General features: G+C 43.6%; 1 protein-coding gene across 2 annotated transcripts in view; it reads right to left on the reverse strand.

Annotated features, from left to right (window-relative positions):
* Window positions 1-777: 777 nt before the first annotated feature.
* NKAIN3 (sodium/potassium transporting ATPase interacting 3) overlaps window positions 778-14,518 on the reverse strand; it is a 479,207-nt gene continuing 465,466 nt past the window's right edge. The window contains exons 6-7 of one of the 2 annotated variants that reach the window (XM_039868857.1): window positions 13,219-13,288; window positions 778-987 (exon numbers count right to left, since the gene is read on the reverse strand). In XM_039868857.1, coding sequence (XP_039724791.1) covers window positions 978-987; window positions 13,219-13,288 — 80 coding nt within the window. In that variant the 3' untranslated portion in view covers window positions 778-977. The remainder of the gene's footprint in view (window positions 988-13,218; window positions 13,289-14,518) is intronic. The other variant, XM_039868858.1, reaches the window with a different exon arrangement.

The following is a 14,518-nucleotide window of genomic DNA, read 5'->3' on the forward strand; positions in this document are numbered from 1 at the left end:
TATTAATTAATTTCTTTGTTATTGGGATGGGATAGGAGCAAGGAAAGTTGATGCAGAAGAAATAGAAATATCTTCTTTAGAAGTCTTTACAGAGAGTTGCACACCATTTTAACGCTCCTTCTGAATGTCTTAAGAGCAACATTCCTGATTAGGGACTTTTAATTTTGATTTCTATCCCGTGTGCCCACACGCTGTATATTAGGGCTGATACCAGTGTCAGAACTGGGATAGAGAGTAGAAAATATGAACCTTGGGGGTACTCATAATCCCTCCAAAGCAGAAAGGTGGACCACAAATCATTGACCTCTTCCATACACCCACGATCTGTATTTTTCAGAGCACAAGAAGAACAAGGTATCATGCAAGAACCTGAAAATTTAGATTGCCATAATAGCATTCTGGGCTTTGGGAAGTCAAGGACAAAGGAAGACTCCATGTTTTGTATTGTGGCATCGAAAAAATGATCCAGCTTGAAAGCCGGATTGACTGTTTGTACCCGTTTATCAGCTGTCACTGTGTCGAACATTCTGCCTAGAAACCCCAAGTAATGCGTGCCCATGTGAACCTCAGCAGGCCGAGGGTCACTGCAGCCATCGGCAATCCTGACCTGACACCTCCACAGTACAAACCAACATTCTCATAGAATTGTCTGTAGAAGGTTTTTACAGAATTTTTTTTTTCATTTTCCATGCCTCCTGTTAAATATCGTTAAAAGTTAAAAACCAATTTTTTTCAATTCGTATTTATATAAGAAGAAAAGGACCAAAAAATACCCACCCAAGCACCTACAAGTTATCTAGCGCACAATGCTAATAATACACAGACTGTGACCGAAGAACTCTGTGGTCTGTGGGAACGCAGGGAGGGCCAAGTCCATCTTCTGGAAAAAAGTGAGACGTGTTGATGCTGAGAGGAGCTGTCAGTGGGGCTTTGCTTCCTAAGTTCAGCAGCCGCATTTTCAGAGTCGATGTCATTACTTATTTCGACCTAAAACAGAAAATAGGAGTTGCTTTAAAACACTTCAAAACCGAAAACTAAATTTCCTTTCTAAACATCCAGACTTTTCAAAATGCAAAAAAGCTTTGAGGTACGACTCGAACTGTCCGTGTATATGACTGTAGCAGTAAAGAAGAAACCCGGGCTTCTCAGATTAGGGAATGGCAAACAGATATAGACATTTAAGTACGGAACTGGCTTCCTAGGTGAGAAGTACCAGTCACGTAGCAATTGCGGAGTGATGTCAAGGCATTGCTTTTGGTTGCCATGGGTAAAGATGACAGGGGAGTATTACATCTCCAAACTCCTTGATACAGGCCCAGCCTACTCTTCCAGAGCATCCTGTTGGTTGACTGCTCAAGAATCATCCTTGTCTGGTTTTCATACCACGTAACCATTGATCTACATCCCTCACCTACATCCCATCCTGTGGTGGTAAATCTTACGTGTCCACTTGGCTGGGCCATAGTACCCAGATAGTTGGTCAAACACCAGTCTAGACGTCACTGTGAAGTTATTTTGTAGGTGACATTAATGTTTAAATTAGTAGACTTTGAATAAAGCAGGTTCCCTTCATAATGTGGGTGGGTCTTAGTCAATCAGTTGAAGGCCTTAAGAGGAAAAGTCGAGGTCCCCTGAGGAAGAAGGAATTCTGCCTTCAAATTCAAGCCTGCAGCGGCAACCCTTCCCCGGGTCTCCAGTGTGCCAGGTCTCCCTGCAGATTTCAGACTTGCCGGCCCCCACAATAGCACAAGAGTCAATTTCTTAAAATCTCTCAGACTCTACCCCCGCCCCCTCAGCTCTCAATACGGATACAGCTACACACATACCCTGCTGGTTCTATTTCTCTGGAATGCACACACCCATCGCCAGTCGTTCTTGTCTTCACATGTTTGACAAAGATTCTGTGCACATTCTGATTCTATACTGGGCAGTAGTAGCCTTTGGAAGGTGATGGTTAGTATTTGTCGAGTACTTTTGCTCTTGTTTTTCTCCTGAGAAAAGTCTTAGCTGATCTAAATCCTATTCGTATTTGAGGTTCAGTTGAATTTTTTTAGGAAGGCTTCTGCTCCTACCTTAATCGTATTGCTTCCTTGTCCCACTCACGGTGACTCTGATGCTGTCAGCTGTACCCCACGGGGAGCTAATGGCATTCTGCTTCACACTACTCGTGCTCTGATCGTTTCTCTCAGGTATGGACGTTTTCTCAGTCCAACTAAATTATAAGCCTCATAGCAGCGGAGACTGTGTTTTGCACTTAGGTTATATCCCCACCTAGCAATTCTCTTCCGTTAACTCAGTTTAACGACTCCTTCACGTAGCATGGAATGGGCATTTTAGTCCTATTTTAAGACATTTCCAGCTTCCCCGTTTTCCTTTTTGGTAGCTCCTCTTCCTGTGAATTCTGTTTCCTCCTGCACACACACCTCCGGAGCTGGGGTCCTTCGGTTCTCTCCCTACCTTCATGTCGCATTTCTCTGCTCTTCCATTTCTCGACATTCTGAAAGACACAGCCCAGTGTCTAACCCTTTCGCCCACAGTAGTTTAACCGAGACTTCAAAGATAAAAGGATGAGATTATAATGGTGAAGTTTTTGTACGTTTATACAACCATAAGTTACAAGGAAGACTTGAGGTCCTGAAGTTTGTTCACCCACCCAACAAGGCGGACCTCTTCTCGAATGGCGGTGAGGTGGTGGGGGAAGCCGTTTTTCCTCGTTAGTGATAGTACTGGCAGGGGCGTGGGGGATCTCGGTACCTACTACGTTTATCTTTCACGTCGGCTTAGCTTATGGCTAATATTCTCTGCTTTTGGAGACACGGATCGGTAAAGCGGTGACAGAGACTGAGTCTGTTCCTACGATGCTGGTAGGAAGTCTGGACTGTCACTCTGGAAACCGTGTCTGAGAGTTTTCCAAGAAGACAGTGAAGCAACCTCGAGAGGAAGCGTTGGAAGGAAAGTCTGTTTGCAACCCCGCCTTAAGTTTTAGTTACAGATTGATTTTTAAAAATCAAATATACACAGAAATAGAGAGAATGGTATCATAAATCCCTATGTACTCACCATCCAGCTCTGACTAAAACAAAAATTATGCTAATCGAGTTTCATCTACCCACCACAAGAGTACTTAAAAGCAAATCCTAGACATTACGTCATGTTATTCATCACCCCATCTCTATGATTCTCTAACTCAATGATTCTTAACCAGGAGACATTTACCAATTGGTTGTCACATTTTGGTGGGGTGTGTGAAACGGTGCTACTGGCATCTACTGAATAGAAGCCAAAGATGCTGCTAAATATCCCCAAATGCACAGGACAGCTCCCTTATAAAGAATTATCTGGCCCAGAACTAATAGCGCTGAGGTTGAGAAACTCTGCTCAATTGATAAGAATTTCTTTTTCTTTCATTATCTACTCAGTAGCATATCTATCAAAACAGGCAACAATTACTTAATATCATTTACTGTATACTCCATGTTTGCATTTTTCCAACCGTCTAAAAAAATCTCATTACAGTTGGCTTGTTCAAATCAGAATTCAAACGAGGTATACACATTGCGTCTGACTAGTACGTCTCTTAAAACTCTTTTAATCGGTAATCGTTCCCACACACACCCCTTTTATTTTCACTTGCTCTGTACCATTTACCGCATTCTACATTCGGCTGATTACTTCTTTGTGGTGAGATTTAATTTACTCTGTTGTTGTTGTGTTTTTTATAATTTCAGTCCAAGATCAGGCTGGACTTTGTGGCAAGATATTTCACGAGAGGTGCGATGTCTTCTTATTGCACCACCTCTGGAGACACACAATGTCTAGTTGTCACTCTTTTAATGATGCTATCATTAAAAGATGGATCGATGTGTCTGGGCAGAGGAGTTTGAGTTTTGAGATCCTTAAGACCATTTTTTTGAAAACAGATGTTTGTAGATCTGTTAGCAGCTACCTGAGGATACCTACCCTCAAGGAAGAATGAAATCAAATAATAAGATAGTGATATTATTTCGAAGTGTGTCCCCTGATAGGCCTGTCATTGTCTCTTTTTCTATTGCTTTTCTGAGTCTCCTTATATTATCTCTACGGTGTGTGCAAGTGTATGTGCTTTTCTCTGTGTTTTGTGTGTTCTTTATGGCTCGTTTCTCCCCAGAACCTGTCATAACGTGGAGATTATAAACATTTTTTTGATGTGAACATAAAAATCATATTTATTTAATCATTAATATAAAATTTGGTTTATGTACATTGCCTTTTAAAACTTTTTAAAATCAGAGTATACTTTCTTTGGAGACAGGACAAAACAAAATGATTTTTACTTACATTAATTAATTTCTTGGGGGGTGGTCCCTATCTCTACACCTCTACGTATATCTACTTTCTTGCCGTTGACATCAATGACAATGAGGAGAATCCTGAGAATTCTGAGAAAGATAGGAATTGAAGGCTTCCCTGGAGAACACCATTCAGTTACAGGCTCTCTCAATTTGGAAACGGCTTCGTGTGCTTCATAAGATAGCATGACAACCAGGATCCACAAGGTTCTGGGGGCAGTGCATGAGGTCACATGTTAGCTGAGGTCTCCACGTCCCCATTGGGGCACAGGGCAGATGACTGACCATTGGTCATGGCAGACCCTCTTGCATGTGGCTGGCTGCACTATCATTGGCGTCGTTCCTTCCCAGCAAAGACAGTGGTGCTTGAGCTGACTGTTAGTATCGTGATGAGTCTGAACTGAATGAGCCATATAAACAGTCATTTTATTGCTACTCGGTCAAATAGCTACACATTGGGGTGTGTTCTTACATAATCTCTAAAGTGTTATAATCGTTTCCTAAGATGGATCAAAAAGTTACTAACACTAGTGATGAAGGGAAAGAGCTCCAAGGCTAGGCAGAGCAATGAGCCCATAGGGCTGCCCGCTGTGTGCTAAGTAAGGCAGGCATATGAAGACGCCCCCTCCCTTAGGACAACTAAGAGGGAGCTGAGCACATTACAGCTGTCGTGCTCTGCCCTTTTGAGACACGCCCGGAGAGTTAATGCCCCCGTAAGTGCCTGCCATTTCCAGGGGCTGATGGAAGCTCTCAGGCAACAGAAGTCCATGCTCAGTAATGGGAAAAGTGAGCCAGCCGCGGCTATGAGTAGATTACAGACACCTTACTCTGCCTGTCACAGGGGACAGACAGCATAGACAGATAAATATGGAAGTGTGAAAGCCAGTCAAAACAAACAAAAACAGGATAAGACAGGGAGCTATCATTTTATCAGTCTTTAGGTACTTGGTCAAGAAGGAGTGAGGGGTAAATGCAGGTTGTAACCTGCAGGTTCCTCTAGCTGTGGTTTCTAAGATATCAATGGTGATTGCTGGTTTTTATTTTTTTTTAATTATTATTGAAATATGTTTTGGTCATAGGAATGACCTAATGTCCTAAGGTTATAACACTCATGTGAATTTATATCAGTTTAACTTCAATAACATATAAAAACTCTTTGTATAACTCTGGCTTTACCCCCTTTCAGTTATTAATGTTACAAAATCACACATTAATGCATTGCGTCCAAAAACTTGGATAACAATTGGGTTTTTAAATACATTAGTTTCTTAAATCAAGTAGGAAACAAATAGTGAAGCTACAAACCAAAGTTAAATTAGTACTAGTTTTTATAATTGTCTATGTATTTACTTTAATAGAGTTTTTTTTTTTTTTTTTTTTTTTTTTTTTTTTTAAGGCTTTCAGTTACTGTCTGGTGTTCTTTCATCCAAACTCAACGGACTCCCTTCAGTTAGGGCAGGTCTAGTGGTAAAGAATTCTCTCAGTTTTTGTTTATCTGGGAATGCCTTAATTTCTCCCTTATTTTTGAAGGAGAGTTTTGCCAGATATAGGATTCTTGACTAACAGATTTTCTCTTTCAATGCTTTGAATATATCAACCCACTGCCCTCTGATGAGAAATCTGCTCATGATCTTACTGGCGAAAATATTATTTTCCTTTCACGTTTATAGATGCTAATAATGTACCTTATTGTATGTTATGCAATAGGACATATTCTTATAATACCGTGATATTGGTTAAGTTGTAGTATTATTATGAGACCAATGAGAGTTTAAGGAAAAAAAAAACAAATGTTTTAATGGAAGACACTATAAGATCTTGAAAACACATATTATAATTATAGATTTTCAAATTAAATGAAAAGGACACCGAAGCATCCTTGAGATTTTAATTTCTAATAAATATCAATCTTTAATATCCCACATAAACAAAAAGCTCTTTGGGGTCCTCTTTTTTTTTTTCAGAGTAAAGGGGTCTTGAGACCAAACAGTAAGAAAACCACCATGATTTTATCCTCAGCTGTGACTCATCCGTCTCTTGCTCTGACCTCATCAAACACCATTGTGATGGAATTACAAAAAAACTATATAACGCCGTGGCTGAGGAGAGGTTTTTGTCCTTATAGCCCAGGAAGCCAATTTGTGGTGACCTGTTGGACTGTTTTCTCTAATTTTCCCCCGTTTTATTTTTTCTCTTTACTCATTTCTTTTTTTCTCATTTTTCTTTTTAGTTATTTTTTTTCTATTTTCCTTTGCTTTCTTTCTCCACTTTTCCTTATTCTGTTTGTGCTTTTCTCATTTTTCCTAATTTTTTTTTTTTTAGTTAGCATTACTAGTTAGTATAGTTAGTATTGTTGGTATAGTTAGTTTACTGAGTTAGCACAGTGTAATTAGTGTTGTTAGCATAGTTAGTAAGCACAGTTGCTAGCACTGTTAGCCTTGTCAGTTAGTGTGGTTAGCCAGTCACCATGTCACAGGACCATGCAGCCATCTCTGGTGACCAGGAGCCCTGTATTAGCCACTGCGCGCTCCTGGACACCATTGGCGAGGGCAGCTTCGCCAAGGTGAGGATGGTCTGGCACATGCCGATTGGGACAGAGGTGGCTGTCAAAGTCATCTGTCAGCAGGGCTCCCCTAGCCTCCAGAGATTTCAATGGCGAGAAGCTGTTCAAAGTGATCGACACCAGGGAGTCCCCATTCCTCGTCACGGAGCACCTGAGTGGAGGGGACACGTTCCCTTACCTGGAGGACCGTGGCCGTGTGACAGCGGATGAAGCCCGAGGCACGTCCCGGCCGCTGGTGTCCGCGGTGCAGTAGTGCCACCCGAAGGGCTTCGTCCACAGGGACCTGAAGCCGGAGAACGTGCTCTTCGACACGCAGAGGACCGTCAAAATTGCGGACTTTGGACTGAGCGCTCAGTTCGGTGGCAGCAAGCTGAGCGCGTTGTGTGGCCGCCTCCCTTTTGCAGCCCAGAACGGTTCCTGGGCGCGGACGACGACGGCCCCGCGGGGCCTGGGGGTGGCGCTGTACCACACGCTCACCGCGACCCTGCCCTTCGAGGGAGAGGACCAGCTGCTGCCAGACAGACGTCTCTTTTGGATGTCAAAGCCTCCTCAAGAAACTGATGAGCCTGGAGCCCAGGGAGAGAGGAAGTCTGACCGAAGTCATGCCCGACCCGTGGCCCAAGGAGGGCCGGGAAGAGGGACTCGGGCCATACGGTGAGCCGCCCTGCGGGGACATGGAGCCCGGGGCAGTGAGGAAAATGATGGATCTGGGATTCGAGTGGGACCAGATCCAGTACTCAGCGACCACCAGGAAATATAACAGTGTGATGGTCACTGTTATGTGTAGGTCATGCTGAGGACCGCAAACACCAAGCGAAGTGTCGCAGCGTCCTGGCAAGGCCCTTCCGTTGCTGCTCCCTTGACCTCAACAGCCGTAGTTTCTCCCCAGCTCAGGAGGTTGGGCCAGAGAGCTCCAGGCTGTGCCTGGAGGGCCAAGAGTAAGGGGACAAGGCTGAAGAGCCTGTGGGTCCCTTGGTCAGCCGGGAGTTGAGGATCGCCACCCCTAGCCCAGTTCCCCAGGGTGGCCCTGGGTCTCCCTGTCCACCCAAGTGCCAGCCCCAGCAGCCCCCACAGTGGCGGTGGCGGCAGCAGCAGCAGCAGCAACGGTGGAACCCGGGAGAGAACCAGCCGGGGCCGCGGGGCGGCAAGGAGGAGCCGGGACTTTGTACTGAGGAAGCTCTGCTTTAGGTTGTCCACGAAGCGGCGTGGGAAACGCAACAGGATGTGGCCCTTTTAGTCTGGGGACGGCCAAGGCAGGGCTCCCATCAAGGACTCCGGGGAGGTCAAGCGGGATCCCTGCAATTTAAATGCTGAACTAACTCGAAGATGCTGAGCGCCAGGAGGCCAGGCCATGTGGTGGGGGAGGTCGGCTCGAGGCTGGACGCAGCCACTGCAGGTGGCAGCAGTGCAAGAAGTACGCACTGCGTGTGTGCGAGGACCTGTGGGCTTTTGTCCAGTGGGTGATGGAGGTGTGCAAACTGCCGTGTGGCATTCTCCGCAAAGGATTCATGTCTGGAGGGTAGCTGGCTTCTGTGGCCTTCAGAAGCATCGTGCCCCAAACACCTGGTGTGCTTGGAGGACAGCAGCCTGGAGTCCCGTGGGGGACGAGGAGAGGCCACCCTCTCTACAGGTCCACTGCTCAGCCCCACCTGGGTGAAACTTCAGAGACTGGACTGTTTTTCCCAGGGCCCTTCTCCCCTCCTGTATTCTTCTTATGTTCCATAAGGAGGGGACGGATAGTTCGTAATAAAGTACCTGTTTCTTCTAAATCTTGTAATAAACCTGCTGCTTCAGAAAGATATAGCATTGGATACTCTATTTTGCATCCTGCCTGCACAGAACTGGGGCTGCGCATCCTCCAGTTTGAGAAGTTATGTAGCGATGTAGTACTGGGGCTTCATCAGTTGTTCTGATGCTGGATGACGTCAGCAGGAATCGTCTCTGCTGGCCTCTTGGCTCGGCCAGCTCCTCTCTGGGCTGGTGTCATTCTCTTTCCCTTTAGGAAAGCGAGATGGCCACCAACGGCCACAGACTGCTGTCACATGCCCTCAGTACCTGGCACTCCAACGGAAATAGAGTTTCTCTTTCCCCAGGATTCCAACACTCTGGTGGTGGTTACTGGTTTTCAAAACAGAGTTTGAAAGCACATCATTTTCACCGCCTACACGTGTGCGCATGTGCATGTATGCACACACATGTGCACGCGCACACACACAGACACACACACAGACACACACACAGCCTTGGTTTGTCATCCTATCAGGTTTTTAATATAGAGGCTATAAATGCAAAATGGCCTGGCACCATCTTATAGGGACTCTGATACAAAGCGGCTTTTCTCAGCAAAGGGCAGATGGAAGCGATCATCTCTGGCTTTATGTCGCGTACTGCCATCAGAGGGCGGCTTCCTCGGGGCCTGGGCTACGGGAAGCAGAGGACAAGGGAGCGAAGCTGACGGCACTGACCGCCCCAGACGGGGGTTAGCCTGGTCTGTCTCCTAGTGCTCAGTTGCAATAGCAGACACTCAGCAGTGGCCACAGAGCGTGTAATAATTTTTGTGGAACAAAACAAAACAAAACCAAACCTAGCCTCCAGATACCAGAGAAAAGTCAAATTCTCATTCGGAAAACTTAGAAAAAGATAGGCTGGCAGTGCTGAGAGAAGCTTTTTTCATCAAGACTCTCTGCATTACAGCCATGGAGCGTTTTCCTCGTGAAAATTTTTAACATCATCAGATCTCTCCACCTCTATTGTGGGGCTCAGCTCTGAAATTCCACAGCTTGCTTTCTTCGCTAAACCGCCTTGGTCTATTATTTCTATGTGAAGAATTACTGCTACATGCAGCTTAGCTTTCCCACCACCAGTTGCTAACCATTTTGATGATTTCGACAAACTTTAAGGTGATTTAGCTGCTCCCCGATGCTTCACATCTTCACAGCCTCATCGGTTCGTGCCAAGCCATGTTTTCCTGTGCAGTAAATACGCTTTTGTTAGCCTTCTTCCACTGCTGCCTGCACGATTAGCTGCTGTGCAGGTATCCCCTCAAAGCCCTCGCTCCCCTAACGTAGAATCAGTGTGTATTAGCAGCAACGGAGGAGATCCTGGTGAGGACTCGTGTCGTAGTTATGTTGAGAGTCGCACCCCCTCACTGGTCACCGTGGTAAGATGATGGACCCCAGTACAGGCTACCCCTGACCTGTGTGTCACCTATCCCCAAGGCGGACCCAGACCACAACCGCCGAAAGCATCTCTATAGCTTTAGGCATGAAGAGTGAGGTTATTTTGATGGTGGAGCAATGGGTGCTGGGGATCCCTGGGTCTTCCCGCTGGGAACTGTCAAATTCTAGCTCTGCTGAAACATCTGCCTCCTCAGAGGTTTGCTCAGTTTATGTGAGAACTATGGCAAATGCCAGATTGGACAGTCACAAATTTTAACTTTGTCCTTAGCAGAATAACCAAGCAAATTAGCATCCATGCAAGTCGTCATCTTTCCAGTCAGCTCAGGCGTCATCTCCCCAAGCGAGAAGTAAATATTCCCCCTTCTACAAAAGATTGCCTCAGGGACATTGTTTCGTATCTACTTATTTCTACGTAGGTCTCCTCTCTTAGATCATTAGCCACCGGAGGTTAAAGTATTATTCAGCTTTATGTCTCCAGCACCCAGCACTCGGCCTAGTACACACATCGTAAGTAATCAATAGTAGTTGTAAATGTAACAAACTAATTTATTTAATCAGTGGGGCTTGATATCATTTACTTTAAAGAGAGACAAAGCATGAAAGACCAAATTCATACGTGAACGGCCTCACCCCTAACACGTTACCCCCGATACACAAGTTCACACACAATCTGACTGCAGGCCCTAAGAAAGTAGATGTTATGACTATGAGCAAGGACACAATCAAACACGAGAATGAAGGCTTCCTGGACAAGTCTGCGGCATTATCTGTGAATGGACTGTCTGCCTGTGCCTAGCTGTCCATAGACATGTGCCTGGGCATATGCTAAAGATTGTCCTGATCCCCTTAGTAAAGTGGCTTCCTCATAAAATCTGGCCTTATACCCCATGGAGCTTAGAGACTTAATGAAAATCAAAAACCAGAGTTCATCCCCTCTTTAACAATTTAGTACAGAAGATTGGCTTTTCTTTCAATCTGTTGCTGGGCGATGATATGGCATCACTGAACTGGGTACAACAGAATCCAATATAAAGGCCTTATTAAAAGCAATCAGGCAGGCTGACTGATGCCAAGTGGATAAACTGCAATATTTGCATACCTATGGGGAGCACACATACTGACCTTTTAAATTGTTTCATGCACCATGATTTTAATTCAGATTTAGTTTGATCTTTCAGATTCCCGCTCCCTTCATGGTTGAAAGGCATTTCGTATTCACCTGACATAATAATATGCATAATCTGTCAAAGCAGAAACTTGTTCCATCGCTTTCTGCAGCCTGTAGTTGATGCTACATTCAGCTAAAAAGGTGTGAGAGTTCAACACTGAACGGGGTGGTTGAGAAAACCCTTTGAGGAGGTAGGGAGTTGATCAAAGCCTTTTAGGTGTCTTAAGGAGACGTTTCATGTGTTCCTGACTCACAGAGATGGACGGGACCTTAGGGAGCATAGATGAAAATCTCTTGCCTCTGGGCCATGACAGAGAACACTCTTTGAGGTACATGGATGCACATGTGTCATTTGAGAAAGGAGATTCCATTATAGACAATAATCAACTGCGGTTTTTAATAACCTTCTGTAATAGAAAGATCTTTCTTAAATCTGACCAACATTTCATCTTGCAATTTCTCTGCTGAGTTTTTTTTTTCTTCACAGTGGAGGTGAAGGAAATCACTCATCACCTGCATAACAAGTATGTATAAGACCCTCGTCATCATCACTAGGCATTGTTTCTATTCTTTTCTCATTTTCAATGCATGAATCATCTTTACTATTGTCACGATCCTGACCAAGTTCCCCAAATCCACAAGCATCACTTTTTGGAGTACGTCATTTACAGGCACTCAGTAGCATGAGTAATGAGGTGGTGACTGCTTAGCCTCAGAGCGTTATGTAGGGTGAATGTTTTTCCAAACTGGATTTGCTTTGAAAAAAACCAACATTTATTTACACGTCTGTCATGGGACAGGCACAGTGCTGATTCGTGAGCTGTGTTTCCTTTAGATCATTCTACCAGAATAAAATTAATTCAGCCTGGGAAGTGGAGGAGCCAATGCAGGCTTCTCGGGGCTCTCATCCCCAAAGAGGTCATGTGAGAGTCGCAGATTTAGGCAGGAACCACCACGGCAAAGAGGCAGCAGATGAAGCCTTTCATACGTGTTTCTTACACCAGTGACTGGTCTACATAATTTCCTCTGTTGCCATGGAATTACAGAACATTGGGCTGAAAAAATAGGAAAGGCATTGGTGGGTAGTAGTTTACCATCTAGGGAAGATCCCAGTTCCCTACTAACTACTAGCGGGACTTCGGCTAAGTCGTCTAACCTCTATGGACCTGAGTTTCCTTCTTTGTGAAGGGGGACTATTATTTACCGCATCATATTATTTTCATGAGGATTAAATAACCAACATTAACATATACAAAGGGCTTAGCATATAATAGCTATTATTTTATACAGTTATCTATTTGCAGCTTAGAGTTTTCTAGGAATGGAGTCACTATATCTATTGTTTTCTAGTGTTTTATAAACCAGTTGACCACAATTTCTTATACTTAACTGAAATCTGTCCAGTTTGAGGTGGTTTTTCTTATGGCTGTTGACTTTCTTCCATGCCCTGAGGGATGGATAGTCAAATATTTGAGTACTAGGTACAATCATAGGCAACTTTACATATACCATACATACCTTATCCCATTTAATCCATTCTCCATTTCCACCTATGAAATCCTGTTACAGGTGAGAACTAAGATTCAGAGACGACAAGGAAGGGCCCCCGAGACCACAAGTGTAGAAACTGAATTCTAATCTAGTCTTTCTCCCCTTTTCCCTCAGCCACGCTGCCCCCGGATACACATATTTAGTCTTTGTGCTGTAGAATAAATAATCATTTCCTCCCTTATTTGGCAATAAAATACTGATAAGCAAAAAATCATTTTAGAAACATAAATCATGTTACCCACTTCAAATCCCTTTTAAAATGGATAATAATAATGATGATGTTGGGTGACATGTGAAAGGTGTGTTTTAAATATGAGTGGAAAATTAAACCAATGATTAGTAGCAGCAGGTCCAAATTATTTCAAGTGTGGTTAGTTTTGACCAAGTTAGAAGGATTAATATTTTCCATCTCATCACACCTTTACTTACAGGTTAACAGGCTTTAACTCAACATGATCCTGGTAGTAGGAGTGTGCATCAAGTCCACCTATGAAATCAACTGGAAATATAACAGCCTAATATGAATAAATGTGTAAATTAAAACACACATCTTACTAAGTGTTTAAAATAGAACACGTACATATACTATTAACAAAAATATCTATTCCCAAAATGGAAAAATGTGCATTTAGTATAAAGGAGAGCAAAAATATTATCAATGGTAAAAAAAAAATGAGGAAATTTTAAGAAACACACAAAGAACTTGGCATCTTAGGGACTGAAAAATTATAGTTGCTACTGGCTATAGTGACATTAAATAACATTAGATTTAAAATAATGTGCTTGTCCTTAGGCATACAGTTATGCCCTTCCCCAAAATATCAACCTTCTTATCTTGTTGCCAGATCCATTTTTTTCCTTAAAAAATATTTATTGCATTGTTAGAAAGACCTTTGAGAAGTCATATAATCTACGTCCATGCCTTCTGTCCTCAAGCCACCCATATTACATGGGCATCTGTCTTTTGCAAAGAAAGTTTCATCTCCTGTCTGGCAACATGATGACTCGTCTCCCGGTCTGCATGGAATTGCTGTTCTTGGGAATATTCATTCTCAATGCTTTCTGTCTTAATCATAGCCTCTATCTTTCTTTTCCGATCCTCATGTCCATGACTAATCTTAGTTCGTTTTTCCTGTTTCTCGTCGTCCATTAAAAAATATTAATTACTTTACAACAAGCTTTGGTTATATCATGGCATTCTAACATTAACAGGTATATAGGCATACAGGCACACTGAACTTTCAGTGTGTGTCTGTTTGAGTGTGTGTCTCTGTGTGTGTAGGTACATAGTATGTGAAAGATATTTTATCATATCTCAGCTTAAGACAGACATTTCAGTGAATAGTGATTTAGAAAGAGATGACTTAGCCTAGAATTTCTGTTGCAGCTGTGACCCCTTTTAGCCCTAGACATTCTTGTTAGTCCTCGACCTGCTCTATCCTTCTGCCTCCATTGGAGGGAAGGCTGGCTCAGTCAAAGTGTCATCAATCAGATCACTGTGCAGACATGAGCACAGGAATCCTGTGAGGCACAAAACAACCAGGTGGCAAGAGACCATCTCCAGGTAATCCCCCTGGAGATCAGAGCAGCCTGAAGCTTATCCTTTTCCTCCCAGGTCACATAAGTTACCTGGACACTACCTTAAGAAGAGAAGCCATGAGAGAGGAATCAATCTGAGACACTGAAAAGATTTTGCCATAGAGAATAAACAGTGGCTAAAGGGACCATT

This window comes from Pteropus medius, unplaced genomic scaffold (assembly GCF_902729225.1).
Source record: "Pteropus medius unplaced genomic scaffold, Ma_sr-lr_union100, whole genome shotgun sequence".
In the NCBI taxonomy this organism is placed as follows: Eukaryota; Metazoa; Chordata; class Mammalia; order Chiroptera; family Pteropodidae; genus Pteropus; species Pteropus medius.